At 43.7% G+C, this 16,700-nt stretch overlaps 1 protein-coding gene across 3 annotated transcripts in view; it reads left to right on the top strand.

Moving 5' to 3' along the window:
- The window catches only part of LOC117539976 (galectin-9B-like), a 17,470-nt gene extending 1,027 nt beyond the window's left edge, over positions 1-16,443 (top strand). The window contains exons 2-8 of one of the 3 annotated variants that reach the window (XM_034206371.1): positions 953-1,041; positions 2,093-2,297; positions 4,868-4,987; positions 5,180-5,353; positions 14,127-14,215; positions 15,162-15,318; positions 15,816-16,443. In XM_034206371.1, the coding sequence (XP_034062262.1) occupies positions 953-1,041; positions 2,093-2,297; positions 4,868-4,987; positions 5,180-5,353; positions 14,127-14,215; positions 15,162-15,318; positions 15,816-15,962 (981 nt within the window). In that variant the 3' untranslated portion in view covers positions 15,963-16,443. Of the gene's footprint in view, positions 1-952; positions 1,042-2,092; positions 2,298-4,867; positions 4,988-5,161; positions 5,354-14,126; positions 14,216-15,161; positions 15,319-15,815 lie in introns of all 3 variants that reach the window. The other 2 variants (XM_034206368.1, XM_034206357.1) reach the window with 2 other exon arrangements.
- The last annotated feature ends 257 nt before the right edge of the window (positions 16,444-16,700 follow it).

Below are 16,700 nucleotides of genomic sequence, written 5' to 3'. Positions count from 1 at the left end.
ATAACAAATAAAATGGTTAACATTTATTAACTACGTGTTCCTCTCTCTAGCTAGATATTAGAGCGCAAGCTAGAGAGCAGGAGCGCGCGAGATAGAAGCGAGAGGCTATATTCTACGTAGCGATACGACTCTCTGATATATCTCGATCTCCTATCTCTTATCTCATCTCTTCTCTATTCTCTCTCTCTCTCTCTCTCTCTCTCTCTCTCTCTGGCTGTGAGCTGCGTGCGCCAGATAAGCCAACATCCTCCACTTTCATATTACAGCGCCCATCGCACAGGGCAAATGGAAATTCGTTTGTTTATATTTGTATTTAATCTTGTGGAAGTGCAGATCCCCTGTCCTCCACCAGGGGGTGCTGCAGCACCCTCAGCACCCCTACTTCCCACGGCCCTGGTTACATATCAACTACAATGCAACAAATATAACATACATCTAAAGCTAACACAGTATTTCTGATAAACAAATCACATGTCCACCTTCTGCATAAAAACAAGTCCCACCTAAATGAAAACCAAAAAGTAAATTCAGGCAGCATGCATTACTTAGATTAATTTTAAGATATATATCTTAATATTTAAGAATCTATTTTTATTATGTAATATATGTTTTAGACTGCTGCTTCCTGATCTTATTTTGGCAGTAACTGTTTGACATCCTGTCCCGAGAGATATAACAGATGTAGAAACATCTTTAGCCAGGGACAACATAAGAAGAACCAAACAGAACAATGTTATATAAGTCACTTTCTGCAGAGAAAACGGCATAATACACACTATACTGTATAAAGCAGTTCACACCCAGGCTGCATCTTGTAATAATTATCAATCAACCATTTGTGCACTGATAAACACGCACGTTGATGAATGTTGGCTTAATCCCAATTTTACCTTGTAAAAAAATGACTGGGGACACTCGGTAACAAGTTAGAATAAAAGTCTGTCCTTTGCAGAGCATCCCCTTCACCGGATCAATCCATGGTGGTCTGCAGGAGGGAAAGATCATCAGCATCAGTGGACGAATCCTGCCTGGTATTGATAGGTGAGACTGTTCTTTTCATCTCTTAATCTCTCAGCTGTCCCAACATGTAATGGCAGGGAGACGTATATTTTCAAACAACATTTCCACCTAAACAAACATAACTTTCAGAAGAAATAAGAGACCTTTAAAAAAAAAATAGATAGTATCCTGAAATGTGTTCCTTCATTTTGGAGCAAGGATAGTAAAAAGGCATGTTTTTGTTGACGGATACCTGCATCCCATTAGCGGTGAGGAAGTAGTGAGCCAATTGGCCGTCGCAAAGCGATGTTCTGGATGTGGGAAGAGCTTTTCACAGCAGGATAGAAAAAGGAAAGAAAAGCAATTTGGTCTTGTTGAAGTGGTCTTCAAGTGGTGTGCAGATATCCACTGAGATATGTCAGATAGACATAGATTAGAAATGTGTGTGCCACCTGGGTTTTAGAAGGGGGAAAAATTGAATCAGTTGAGTTTCATCTGCATAGCTGTTATGTAGAAACCTTAGGTGTGAATAACAGACCCAAGTGGATTGGTGTACAGATAAAAAAAAGTAGGGGACCCAGGATGGAGCCCTGAGGGACCCCATTGTAGATGACATCGGTTTGAAACAGATCCTCTCCAAGCCACCCTGTAGTTACTGTCTTTGAGTTAGGATGTATGTAATTTCTTCTAGCTTTTCAGCATAAAGCATTCCCACTAGCAATTTCTTCAGGAATTGCATTCTCTAGTTTCTCTTAATCTCCCAATGCATTCACTGTGATCCAAGAGGAAAAAGGCTTGTCGTGTTTACTTTTGATTACTATCAGGAGATCACATTGCAGTTGACTGAAGCAATTCATATTTTTCATTTTGTCTCAACAAATGTCTGTCCAATATATGACTGTCTCTCTGAAATAAGAGACATTTGTTATTGTCAAATGATTAGTTTGAAGCAGTCAAAACCTCCAAGGGGCAGTTTAGGACTGTTTGTTACTATTCATGACTTTATATATTGGCCATTTATACACATTTCTAATCATAAAAAAGCTAATAATCTCTTGTAAAACATGAATAATGACTCCTATTTTTCCTCCAGGTTCCATGTGAATTTACAGTGTGGTTCTACCAATGCGGACATTGCTCTCCAGATTAATCCACGATATGACAGCCACCCTAGTTATGTGGTTACCAACACATTCCAAAATGGCAAGTGGGGCTCTGAAGAGAGGATGTACAACTCTCCATTCCCTGCTGGCAGTACCTTCAGCCTCAGCATCACAGTGACCCAGCAGTCCTATCAGGTCTGTTGCTGAAATGTCATTCAGACTGATTTCACTTCCCTACATTTCCAAGTTTTACGAGTCTCTTTTGTGAGTGTCTTTGTTACAGCAAGTGTTATCATGCACAGTGGCGAGCCGTGACTTTTATACCTAGGCCCTCTGAACCCCACCCCTTCCCTCGAAAAAAAGAGTTATTACGTCACAGCGTAACTTCAGCGGAATATCAAAACAACGGCCCGGGGTGCAAAACACATCAATGAAAGCGACCCTCTACCACACAAAACAAAACCTGTAAATAACCCAATTAGTGTTCTTTGAAATTGAAAAGGATCAAATCAAATCAAATCAATCAAATCAAGTTTTATTTATATAGCACTAGGGATGCACAATATTGGTTTTTTGAAACCGATACCGATAACTTCCTGCTTCTCAAGACCGATACCGATAATCGATAATAATATAATATATATATATATATTAAATGTACCTGTAGTTTTTGCACACCTGGTGGTAAAAAAAAGACTAGTAGTGAGCAAATGACATGAGCATTACTACTATGAACAAAACAAAGCCAAGAACAGTTTTGACTCTTCAAAGCGACCATATTTATTTTCCCAAATAAAGTTCTTGCCTTTTTCAAAAGCCTCGTCAATAGGTAAAAGCCCCGGTGCCTTTGCAGCTGGCTTTGGATTCGCCACTAGTTTAGCAGCGCAGGCGTCTTCGTACGCTTTTAACACACCATCGTAGCGATGGCGATGTTTCAGGTGACTAATCAGGTTGGAAGTATTATAGCTCGTTGCCTTTTTCCCTCCTCGTGGAACTTCTGCATTGCATTTGTTAATACAAATAGCAAGCGAACTATCTAACTCTGAAACTTTGAACTCTGAAATAGTCCCATACTACCGACGACATGTTTGTTTACTGTCCTGGCTTCACGGCTGCACACCATTTACGTCACAGCCAGGCATGAGTTAGGGAGCGCGGGATTTGTGAAAAACTCCCCTCTTCCTAAACCACTAATACAGAGGTTCTCAAAGTTTTGATGAGTGAGGGCCAATTTAGGTACCCAATATTGGATTGAGGGCCGCCCAAGAAAAAACGGAACACAAAATAATTCCAAAACAAATCCTTTCTTTATTGTACTAACCAATTACCGCAACTCGCGAGATGCCTAGTTGCCATGCAACCAGTAGTCTAGCAAACTTTCCACAAGCTGTCATTCATAATTTAGGAATGACAACCCAGGGGGCGCAGTTTTACCATTCTTAAATTCCATTCTAATTCTTACTAGATACAACCATGGAGGGTTAAAATATAACGCATGCATTTCAGCGTGTCACATTAACTATCGCGGGCCGCCAGAAACATTTCCGAGGGCCGCCATTGGCCCACGGGCCGCACTTTGAGAACCCCTGCACTAATACCACAGTACTGGCAAAACGGGAGGAGCCGAGTGAAAAACAAGCGCCCCTCATCCCAATCCACCCACACCGCAGTATTTTCTTCTTTTTTTTTTACCCAAAAAATAAATTGTCTATTATCGGGGCTATTAATACTTTTATCGGGTTTATCGGGATGACGTCATAATTCCTAATATCGGACCGATAATTATCGGCCCGATAATTATCGTGCACCACTATATAGCACATTTATAAACGATTTTTGGTCGAGCCAAAGTGCTGTACATATAATAAAAATAGCCTACAGTAGAGACACTTTACAGCAAATACAACAGCACAGATTGTTCAGAATATCAGTATGAGAAAAACAACACCCTCCACACACAAGGATATTGCATTGTGTTTGTTACTTACGTTGCAGTTGTATGTCTTAAGTGTAATTTGGCATGCTTTTATTTTGAAGGCGAGTTTACGCTGTTGACAGGAAGTTGTTGTTGCTATGGAAATAAGAAAAGCTTCACAGCGGGCGGAACTTGTCATAAAGTCCGCGATAATAAAACCCACCCATTTAGAGGGAAGATATGATTGGTCAATTGTACTGTCATTTGACATTACTCTCTCGTTGAGTTACTATAGCGGGCCCTCTGTGAGTTTACAGCAGGACCACCAATCAGCTCCTGTCTTCACAGTGGGTGTTTCTCAATGTCGAGGACGCTTGCTTGGTAGCACATGTACCTCCAAGTCACTTGCTTCAGAAGCGAGGCAAGAATCCTTCCTAGCCTCGGAAAACGAAGCATTGTGTAAATATTTTTTAATATAATTTTGTAGAATATCTACCTCTCTCCATCGGGACTCTCTGAGGGCCTAGTGAGAAAATACTGATTATGCAGAAAACATAGATTTTAACACACCCTTTTCAGGATGATATCGTACCTTCACAAGTGTCAACACCGTATGTATCATCTGAATTTGGGGATAACATTTTCATATTCTTAAAGCCAATACTTTATTTTAATTTGTGATGATGGAAACCCACTGTCCAGGATCCTGCCGTGTTACTATCGTGTTATTAAATATTTAAACTAATTTAAAACACCCTTTTCAGGTTTCTATTTTAATATAAAAGGTACAATTTATTTCCATGCTCAATATTTTTCTGTGCGTGAATACATTTCCATATTTTCTCTCCAGCTGACTGTCAATGGCAGCCACTTTATGGAGTACAGGCACCGTATTCCTTTCCACCAAGTGGACACCATTTCAGTAGGCGGGAAAGTGGAAATTTCCAACATTACCTTCCAGAACCCCATGGTGAGGATGCTCCCACAGTTATGTCTGGCATTTATTGTATTTTATGTACTTTATGTCAATGTTCTCGTTACAAATCATCCCACACCTTATTACACATAGAGTATGTGAACAATGTAGCAGAAGTTATGAATAAGATTAAAGTTCTTCTCTCCTGTGTTTCCTTTTCCTGTCCAGCAGGCGTTTTCTGCTCAGCCGGTGTTTGCTGCTCAGCCGGTGTTTGCTGCTCAGCCGGTGTTTGCTCCCCAGGTAGCCTATCCCACCCAAGCTGCCTTGCCTTCTTATCCTGGATTCCCTATGCAGCCTGGATTCCCAATGCAGCATGGATTCCCTATGCAGCCTGGATTCTCTATGCAGCCTGCAGTGCCGGTGAGTTTCCGACAAAAAATGTGTTGGACCTATCGTGCAAAAGGCACTTTTTGATGTCTTTTATACATAAATATGTGTCCCCGGTGTGTCAGGGAACTCACAAAGTGTCAGAAAATAAAACCCTCTCTTTTCCTCTGTACGCAAATCTCTAAAAACGGGGGTACAACGGAGCTGGTCCAGATTTGCGAAATGTGGACCTACGGCACTATCAGAAAGTTACTGTCAGAAACAATGCCCGACGTGTTTTGGACGTAATATGGTATTTGTTTACATTAGCAAGCATCGCTAACACTCAGAGCCAACCTGTACTGGAGAGAGTATGTGTAAAAAAAGCAGGAAATTAAAAAAGGAACTCACCATGTGGTAAACCCGCAAGAGAAAAAGCATTTGAGCTCCATACTGTTTCAGAAATAATCCTTGATGTGGTTTGGAACATGATGACGTTTAATCACGGCAAAATTGAACTGTTTCTGCCGGTAGAATTATGTGCGGGCATTAGCTCCCCCTACTCTTGTTTTTTTTTTTCAAGATAAGGACCTAAAATCAGCGTTTCTCTAACAGGGCTGAAACAGAGGGATGTCTAACCATAATATATGCTTAAAAATAGCATAATAGGAGACCTTTAAAGGGTCAGTTGACACAATACAAAAAAGATAATAACAACATGTTTCACTTAAATCTAATTCTACCTAGCCATGTAGATAGTGTCATTAGTCAAGATGTTGGGCTGTCTTTGTTTATTTTCTACCTCTATACTAATACAGTATAATGGAGAAGAATATAATTGTATCAATGGCTGTGGCTGCAGGGGCTAATCAGGCATCTACCAATCAGAGTGTTCTTGGCAGGATGCTTAACCCCAAATGGTTGGCATGTCTACAGTATTGAAGTGTATGTGAATTGCTTTGGATAAAAACGTCAGCTAAATGACATGTAATATGCTGTTTTTTATGTAGTAGGGTTAGGTTGTGCTACAATGGAAAAACAGGACAAAACAATAGTAAAATGGATTTCTGTACTACGGGAGGACTGCATACATGGAAAAATAATGGTGAATTATATGGGCAGATAATAACATTTCCACAAAAAAACATTTTTAAATAAATGTTCATAAGCCTGGTGTCCCGCCCCCTGAACTATCAAAGCTTATGAAAGACAAGAAAGCTCAAGTGTCTCATTAAAAGCTCTAGTGTTAACAAAATATGTTGAAAACGCTAGAAGAGAGTCTTAATATTATTATTTTTCACTGAAAATAAGTGTAGAAGTCGCGAGTGAGCCCTCTATGTAATGGCCCACTTGCTGGCACCCAGTTCTTTTAATCCCCCAATTAACCCAGTACACGAGCTGCAGCATTTTGAATCAGCTGAAGCGACTTCACTGACTTCTTGGTACACCCTGATAATAAGGAGTTACAATAATCCAGCCTTGAAGTAACAAATGCATGGACCAGTTTCTCTGCATCGTTTTGAGGCAAGATATATGCCTGATTTTTGCAATGTTACGTAGATGGAAGTAGGCGGTCCTTGAAATTGATTTTATGTGGGCGTTAAAGGATAAATCCTGATCAAATATAACACCAAGATTCCTTACAGTCTCACTGGAGGCCAAATTAATGCCATCCATAGTTAGTATATATTTAGATAATTTGTTTCGTAGATTCTTCGGGCCAAGTACAATAACTTCAGTTTTGGTCGTGTTTAACATCGGACATTTGGCGGTGTGTGGAGGCCACATGGCTAAAAACGAAGGCCACGGTGGCTACTTGGGCAGGTATCCTCAGGGTGGAGGGCCACTCGGACGTGGAGTGTCCCGGTGTGCCCCCACTGGAGGACAGCCTAGCGGCCCATCTGCTTACGCAGGCAGCTGGGTGGGCAGAGGGGAGAAGGCCCCTGCCCCTGCTGCCGCGTGACCGAGAGATGCTTGATTATCTGAATAAGATATTCAAGCTCGGGGTGCAGATGGTTGCGGCGGCCAATAATCTGGGTGTGTTGAGAGTGTCGCTGATTTCCCCTCAGCAGGACGCTCCCGCCCCCCCGTCTGGGGATGGGAGTGAATATTCGGACCGCTGCGTGGGCCAGAGAAATAATCTGGTCCACGGTATGGCTACCGCAGCCGGTCGGGTGATGGCCCTGACCACCGTGGCGTGGCGTCACGTGTGGTTAGGTTTGACCGCCCTGGCTAAAAAGGACCGAGATGATCCACGGGAGGGCTCTTTGGATCGATAGCCTCGGTCACTCAGCGCTTCAACCGCCTGGAGGTGGAAAAGGCTCAGCTCAGCTGCATGTTGCCGCTGGCTCAACCTCAGGCTCCTCCGCAAGGGGGAGTGCGTCCGGCGGTAGTAAGGCGGAGAGAGGGTACAGGGACATTATGGCAGGCGTAACGGGGTTAGGAAACAATTTATGCCAAGTTTGAAGACTCCACTTGATGTTTTTCACTGTTCGGGTGAAAACATCATGGCAGAGCGCGCGTTCCCGAGGGAATGCACCATGCTGCGTTCAAAGACCTCAGTAGAGAGTCGGCCCTTTCCGTGTCGACCCCCCATGGGCAAATGTTCCCTTCACGGGAAAATTGGCGGCGGGACGGGTCACCAGGGAATACCACAGCTTTATTGCTGGGGCCCCACAATTGTTGGCACATCCCCTGATGCAATGTTACGGGGAGTGGAAACGCAGCTGCATGTTAACGGAGTGGATGGACAGCACGCTGAAACAGGGTTATTCACTCCAGTTTTCTAGCACCCCTCCTCCGTTTACAGGCATAAGAGAGGCAAAACTATCATCCCGAAAGGAGATAGGCTTTCTCTCAGCAGAGGTTCAGGCCTTGGTGCAAAAACAGGCGGTGTCTGTTGGGCGCACACAAGTCAGAGAGAAGGGGCATTATTCTCTGTATTTCCTGGTGCCCAAGAAAACAGGCGAATTCAGGCCCATTCTGGATCTTCGTGTTCTGAATCTCCATATTGCACGCAAATCGTTCCAGATGTTGACTATGAAACAGTTACTGGAACTGGTGCAGCCAGGCCATTGATTTACAACCATCGACCTGAAGGACGCTTACTTTCATGTCGGAATTGCTCCGAGACACAGAAAGTTTTTGCGTTTTGCCTTCCAGGGGGTAGCCTACGAGTACAACAGGCTGCCGTTCGGCTACTCCCAGTCCCCGGGCATGTTGAGCAAGTGCGTGGAGTAGGGATGGGTATCGTTAAGGTTTTAACGGTACTACTACTTTTATCGATACCGCTTATCGGTCCGGTCTTTTAACGGTACTCTTATCGGTTATTTTGGAGAAAGAAAAAGGTAAACTAACTAAACAAATTGTGAACAAAACTAACATTGCTTTTTATTTAAATTAAATACATAATATTTCACATCAAAAGAAACAACAATGTTTTAACAAATCGTATTAAATAATCGGATGACAGAATAGCTGAAACTTTAACAAAATAACTAACTCAGTTACCTCTAATCATTAACCCATGTTTATATAATTTAGTTAACTCTGTGTGTTGCTGCTAGCACACATAATACCTGATGTGGAAACGACAGTCGAACCCGGTGCATTTCTCCATCTGAATGTGGTGCACTTTTGCTAAATGTTAATTGCTCGTGTTACCGCCCTTACATGCTAAACTCTTATTGCACTTTTGGTAACGAGCATTGTCCACATCGAGACGGGTAAAGTGTAACCAAACCTCGGAGCGCGTTCTCTCCGCCATCTCCTCCGTGTGTGTGTGTGTGTGTGTGTGTGTGTGTGTGTGTGTGTTTGTGTGTGTGTGTTGCTGCATGAAGCAGAGCGTGTGTGTAAACTGCCCCGCCCCCTCGCAAGCAGGCGGGGGAGAGAGATCGAAAATACTAAAAATAATCATGGACGCTTTTTGCAGTCTTTTTGCTTATTAGAAACGGAGTTAGCGACACTAAAACTGCAATATAATGTTTGTGTAGCAATAACACATATGACATATATTTTGTAGGTGTCTCCAGTACCGATAAAAAGACCGATAACGTCGGAGCTTAACGGTACCACGGTCTTTAATAATTCAGCCCCGGGGCCCGTTTAATACCGGGGCTCCGTACCCATCCCTAGCGTGGAGGTAGCACTCCTGCTGCGCAGCCGGGGCATGAGAGTTTTCTTTTATCTGGGCGACCTCATAGTTATGGCCAGCTCCAGGGAACGGGCAATGTGTCATACGGCTCAATTGGTCCTGCATCTAACCAAGTTAAGATGTGCGATCAATTGGAAGAAGAGCGCCCCCATGCCTCAACAACAGGTGCTGTATTTGGGAGTGGTGCTCGATTCAGGCAGGCTACGCGCCACCCTGTCAGAGAGCAGACAGGCATCCTTGCTACGGGCAGTTTGCAGACTGCGACAGGGGCAGTGGCGACTGGTCATTAGGGGCAGGTGGGGCACAGCCCCACCTAGTGTCAGCAGAAAGTATTAAAAAAAAATTAAAATATATATAAAATATATTTTAAGATCATGTTTAATCATCTGATTCGTCTGTACATTGCTGTGTTAGTCTGTGTTCTTCTAATTAGTGTCTACAGTGTGTGCCTATTGAGCTGTTTAGAGCCGTGTGGGACAAAACCCGATCCTGCCCCTCCCTCTCCCTGTTTAAGTCAATGGTGACTGTAAAAACTACACTGCGCATGCTCAGAATATTTTCCTATTTAATGTGTGTGGCAAAAAAATAATGACCATAGGGGCATAGAGCTGCCATCCCCACCATACGTCATCTCACATCATTCAGAGCTGATTGGCTGTAAGTACGTGTGCCGCGAAAAGTGTGGTGTGTGAAGAGGAGACGAGAGCTGCAGTGACGCGTCCTAAAACCCGGAAGTAAACTGCGCATGGCTTCCCTCCACAAAAAAGCAATGATATTTCTCCATAGGATTTTAGAAAATAGCTCAAAATAAGATCTGTGGGAAACAAACCTGTTAGATAAATGCACGTTTTGTTCAGCCGGATAATATCCACATGTCTACCCTACTTTTATAATTTTTGAATCATAAATATATCGATTAGATTTATGATAGACTTTTGAAACTACAAGAAGATAAGGAGGACTTTTACAAAAAAGTAATAGAGATTTTTGTTCAGAAGGATAGGCAAATGGACTTCATCTTCAAGTCAAGGTAAGACCGCAATTTTATTGAAAATGGGATCTTACTAAGAGAGAACAATTCAATATTTAAATGATAACATTACATCTTTTGGGTATCCTTTTGTTGAACTGTCTGTTTAAAATTAATTGAAGCATCAGATTAAAAAAAGCTTTTGAAAATAATATTATATTTTGATTTAGGTCAAAATATAATATTTGTAAACCTGAAGAGTCAGTGCCAGTGCCTCACCAGCCATGAACCTCATTGCAGAAGCTTATATATAGACATCTACGTTTTTTGTGCCCCACCACTTTTGTACATATAAAAACGCCACTGGACAGGGGGCAACAGTGACAGCTTTAACTGTTATGCAGACCCTGGGTCTCATGGCAGCAGCTCACGGTGTGTTCCCGCTGGGGTTGCTGCATATGCGCCGCCTGCAGAGGTGGTTCTCCAGCCTGTGTTTAGATCTCAAGAGGCACAAACGGCGGCTGGTGACCATCCCCCCCTCGGTGAGGGGCAACCTCCGGTTCTGGGGTCCCCGGATCCCCGCTGGGACGGGTGATCTTTCATATTTCAGTGTTCACGGATGCATCCGGAACAGGATGGGGAGGAACCTGCCTAGGGGAAGCTGTAGGAGGTTGCTGGTCTCTGACAGAGACGCGGCACATCAACCTCCTAGAGCTACGGGCAGTAGTGTTGGTCCTCCAACATTTCAAACCCTTAATCCAGGGAAAACATGTAATGATCAGGACCACAGCACCACAGTGGCATATATCAACAGACAGGGCGGAGTCCGCTCCGCTGCTCTGTTGACCATAGCGGAGAAATGGTGGTTATGGCCTGCAGAGGTGATGTTATCTCTAAGAGCCCTCCACATTTCGGGTCTGGAGAACAGGGGGGCCGACCTCATGTCGAGGGGTGGACCCCTGCCAGATGAGTGAGCGCTTCACCCAAAGGTGGTGAAGCGGATCTGGGCCCGGTTCGGGACAGCAGAGGTGGATCTGTTCACCAGCCGGCGCAACACCCACTGCGCACTGTGGTTCTCCATGGCTTTGAGCGACAACCCTCCTCTGGGGGTGGACGCGTTTGCACACGAGCCATGGCCAAAGAAGCTGCTTTACGCCTTTCCACCGTTACGTCTCATTCTCCCTCTCCTACGGAGAGTGAGGCGGGAACGTCTGTCAGTCATCCTGGTGGCACCGGATCGCGTAGGGGCGCCGTGGTACTCAGAGATGACACAGATGAAGGTGGGCCAGCCCTGGGTGCTTCCCCAAGTTTGGGGGGCGATCTCCCAGGAGGCAGGTGCAATCGGGGCGTTACCCACTCTGGGCCACCCTCTCCAGGCTTGGCTCCTGAGAGGGATAGGCTAAGGCAGGGTGAATTGTCTGATAGTGTTATTCAGTCTATCCAGGCAGCTAGAGCAGGATCCACCACAGCCTGTTACAGGCCAAAGTGGCTGGGATTCCTGCGATGGTGTGAGGAGTGAGAAATAGAGCCCCTATCTTGTAAATTGGGGTCTATTTTGTCGTACTTACAGTTGTTGGTGGACAGAGGGCTTGCTCATTCCACAGTGAAAGTGTATGCAGCAGCCATCTCGTCCTGCCACGAGGGATTTAACGGCAGGTCAGTTTTTGCCCAGCCGCTGATGTCGCGTTTTTTGCGGGGGGTCAGGAGGCTGCGCCCAGTGGTGCGCGCCTCTGCCCCGCAGTGGGACCTACCATTGGTGCTCGAGGCTCTGGTCACAGGACCATTTGAGCCTTGGGGGCTCTCTTCCCTGAAAGCACTGTCATGGAAGACAGCGTTGCTACTTGCCTTAACGTCAGCCAAAGGAGTGTCTGAGTTAACCGCTTTATCGGTGCACCCGAGTTGTTTAAACATCCGGGCTGACCGAAGCGGGGCAACACTCAGACCGAACTGGAAAAGCTTTGTCCAAGAAACGCCTGGCAGGCTGGCTTTGCGAGTGCATTGCACATGCCTACGGACAGGCGGGGAGAGCCTTCCCCACAGGGGTCCGTGCACACTCTACACGAGCCATGGCTGTGTCAACAGCCTTATTTAATGGCGTAAGTGTGGAGGACATATGCACGGCGGCATCTTGGTCAACACCAGGTCCCTTCATTAAGTTTGATCTCTTGGACATGTCTGGCTACTTTTCATCGTCTGTGCTTGCTGGGGCAACGCAGGACTGGTGAGGAGGGAAAGGGGGGCTGTGGGTCAATGGGCATCTGACCCCCTCCCCGGACGTAATGTGCTTACATTTCCCGGGCCCCCGGCCCGGGGGACGTAACGCACACAAGGGCTGGAGGTTTCTTTTTTTCTCCTGCATTGTCACGATCTTAGTTTTATGTCACGGTTTTAGTTTGTTCTGTCTTCTCATGGTTTTATTTTGCAATTCTGTTCTCCCTGTGTCTTGTCTTCCTCCCTGTCGTTAGTTTCCCTGGTGTGTCTGATTGTCTGATTGTGTTCACCTGTTGCCCTTGTGTTTCTCCTTCCCTGCCCGGCTGTTTCTCGTCTCGTGATTACTCCTCCCTGTATTTAGTCTTGTCTCTTCCTGTGTTCAGGGTTGGTTCATTATTTGTTGTTCATGTCTCCCTTCATGTTGGTCACAGTCACCTTTTGTTTGGATGCTACCTCGTACCTGTTCATGGATTCTTGTTTTACCTCGTACCTGTTCATGGATTCTTGTTTTACCTCGTACCTGTTCATGGATTCTTGTTTTACCTCGTACCTGTTTATGGATTCTTGTTTTTTCAGCTTTTTGTAAATAAAGCTCGCCTTTTGTTTCATTTTGAAACCTGCTTCCTCCTCAATCTGCATTTGGGTCCTATTTTGCCCCAACCCTGACATGCATTAAGACAGGAGGAGGAAATCCTCTACGTTATGGCACACCTCGGCGGGGTAAACGCATCAGGGTGTGCCCGGCCAGCCGCAGCCTCTTTCTCTCCTCGGTTACGAAAGCCGGTCCAAAACAGGTGATGGAGCGGTGTTCTCGCGAGACAGCAGAGCGGGTATTCAGCCTGTGAAAAATATAACGTCGGGTTACGTATGATAACCCTTGTTATATAAGCACAGCGGAGCCCTCTACTTATGGAAGCACTGCTGTTCTATGCTACTCAGCTGAAGAGAAAGTAAAGGGATAGCAGTGAACGGGCGAGGCCGCCTCTTATGCAGTGGATGCGCTCGCATTCAGGTAGGCCCGCCCAGGGGCCGGCTACGTCTATGGAAGTCTCAGTGAAGGAATGCGTGCATGATAGGATAAGGGGGAGTACCCATAGAGTCCAGTAGAGGGCTCCACTGTGCTTATATAACAAGGGTTACCATACGTAACCCAACGTTATTTTGGCATCCTTTTGATACATTTCTGGCAATAGCATCAGCCTAATATGTTAATTCTGAGTACAAACCATTATAGTAAACAAGATTGAGTAATCCAAATTGGGACTTCTTAGTCATAATGAACAGGCTTGGTGACATTCTCTGAACTGTGTGTGTACAGGTGTGTAACAGGATGATGTGTTGTGAACCCAGAGGTTACGACATTTTGTTACCTGATATATTTTGGACTTTCGCAACTTAACAAACCATCATCACTGTCATCAACTTTCATCAATAAATTAACTTAATAATGGATATTTGTATCAGTCCTTTATTCTTGTTTCCTCTCTGTACAGGCTGTCCCATACAAGAGCATGATCAGTGGTGGACTGACACCTGGCCGGACCATCACTATCCAGGGGACGGTTCACCCCCAGGCCATCAGGTCTGACCCCAATACCAATGAAGCCAAATTATAAAACTCGCACAACACGAGACTTCACCTCAAAACTGACGCCTACTGTATGCATGTAGCGGAAATCAGAAATGAGGACTAATATTGAACCCAGTAAAAGACAGATAATCAAATACAGATCAGAATCAGAGTCAGAAATAGGTTTATTGCCAAGTAGGTCTTCAAAATATGCTTAGTAGCAAAAGTACTAAATGTCCTAATGGCCCATTTCCTCATTCCTTTAACAAAGTTTCCAGTCAAGGTTTCTCAACTTTTAAGTCAAGAAGTCACATGATGCACCGTAATAGAAGTTGCTGCCCAGAAAATAAAACTGAAACTCACATTCTTTGTTGGTTGCACACACATTTATTCCAATTCATAACTGGGTTTTCTGGCAAAAATTCAGTGCTGTTTTCAGGAAAATGTTCTTCAATTTAGATTTTTTCATTGGTTTAGTAGTCGATCCTGCGATTTGTCAAATGACCTTGACCTGTAAAAAAACTTAAATCTGGGACGGGCCATGTACTGGGGTTTCAGGCAGGGGGGGAATGTGTGGGAGAGAAACTCCCTCTGGTGGAAACTTTGGGATTTTTCCCATCGCAGACCATTTACATGCACCAAAACCTAATTAACAAACTAGAGGAAAGAGATAAAATACAAAAAGCACATTAGGGCCACTTTAAAATTCCTAACTGTGTTTCCTTATAAAAAGGCAGTGCTGTCTTCAGGCCCCTTTTCTTAGACTTGGATTTGTTCATTGGTTAGGTAGTCCCCATGTGATTTGGCCACTAACCTGGGTTGCGAATACGACCCAGGCTCGAATAATAGCAATGGTGGCCAAAAAATAATCTTTAAACAAACAAAGACAAAAACAAACAAACTTGAATCTAAGTAAGCATTCATTCAATATCATGGTGTGCTCTGTCTTTCCTCTCAGGTTCAAAGTGAATCTCAGCCATCCCTTTGGCATCGCTCTGCATTACAATGCACGCCTCGACGAGAACACTGTGGTCCGAAACACCAATAATGGGGGGCAGTGGGGCAATGAGGAGCGAGACGGAGTGATGCCTTTCCAACGGGGGAAGCATTTCACGGTAACACTGCAAACACTGATCACACACACTGACCAGGGGGAACTTCATTGATAATAGGGGCTGCATTTAGTACATCATTGTATCGTCACTTATTTGTATAGCACTTTTTAAAAAAGGACTTCACAGCACAGTCAAATAAAATGTTAACATGAACGTAAAAACAAATTTAATAACAATATAATTATTTAATTAAAATTAGAATTGTTACATGACACTGCATCAGTGCAAAGTTAGATGGTGTTTTCTGATGAGGAAAACCAATGTGTTTTTCTTTTGGCTACTTTCTTTCCTTCTTTTCATTCCTTTTTTTCTTTATATTTCTGCAAATTGATATGACTGCACATAGTCCCTTGATCAGACTGTTCTTAGCAACGGTCTACTAGAAAAAGAGCAGTCCGCTGAATGTCCAAATTGACCAATCAGATTCAGGTACTCAACTGAGCCCATTTTAAAGTGATTTAGAAATCTATAACTTCCCTCTTTTCCTTTTTTTTCAGTTGACTATCTGTTGTGAGAAACAGTCCTTCAGGATTGTGGCCGATGGGATGCAGGCCCACAACTATAGGCATCGTTTCTCTCCCCTCACACAAATCAGCACCTTGGAGATCGATGGGGACATCAGCCTGACCTCTGTGCAGGTGTAGACCCTGTGTGGCTGATCTCACATCTTACACCAATCATGGTTTTCCTGACTCCAACCATTACACCATTTAATGATTCCATGCTAATTGATATTTACTTGATATTGTATATTCATTTCATGTGTATCCATACAACAAATAAGCGTTTTCATTTATATAACATGCTACATATTTAATCATAATATTGGTTCTTAAAGGAAAATCAACAACGATCCCAGTCAGATCATAAATTAAGTTAATTCAGTTTTGTTCAGCAGACACTTTGGTGTCAAGGCAAATTGATGAAAAAATAAGTAAAACATATTCGCACATCACAAACCATAGTAACAGACTGAGTGCAGCTAAAAAATGTGTGGATGTTTCTCATTGATATTTGAAAAGTAACAAAAGTTAAGTTTGAATACTGTTGTAAAATACAATGTCCTCTTAATTGTGTAATAGTAAGTGTTTATGAAACATTGAAATAAAAATATATAACATGTACTATAGTGTGATGAATTCTTTATATGGCCAGATAAGGGTAAAGAACATCATCAAATTATACTTTAGATTACAAAATGTTAAACAATCTGTGAACATAGGTCATCACAGCTCTCTCAACTATTTCCTGTCTATTTACAGCTGTGTTATCAATGAGAGGCAACTAATCTATATATAATATATCATATAGTAGTCTTGTTTTGGTAGTGACTAAACTTACATTGTATCTTCAACTCTTGGAGGCTGGTATGACAGTTAATG

This window comes from Gymnodraco acuticeps, unplaced genomic scaffold (genome assembly GCF_902827175.1).
Source record: "Gymnodraco acuticeps unplaced genomic scaffold, fGymAcu1.1, whole genome shotgun sequence".
In the NCBI taxonomy this organism is placed as follows: domain Eukaryota; kingdom Metazoa; phylum Chordata; class Actinopteri; order Perciformes; family Bathydraconidae; genus Gymnodraco; species Gymnodraco acuticeps.
This window is presented reverse-complemented; position numbering and strand designations above follow the sequence as displayed.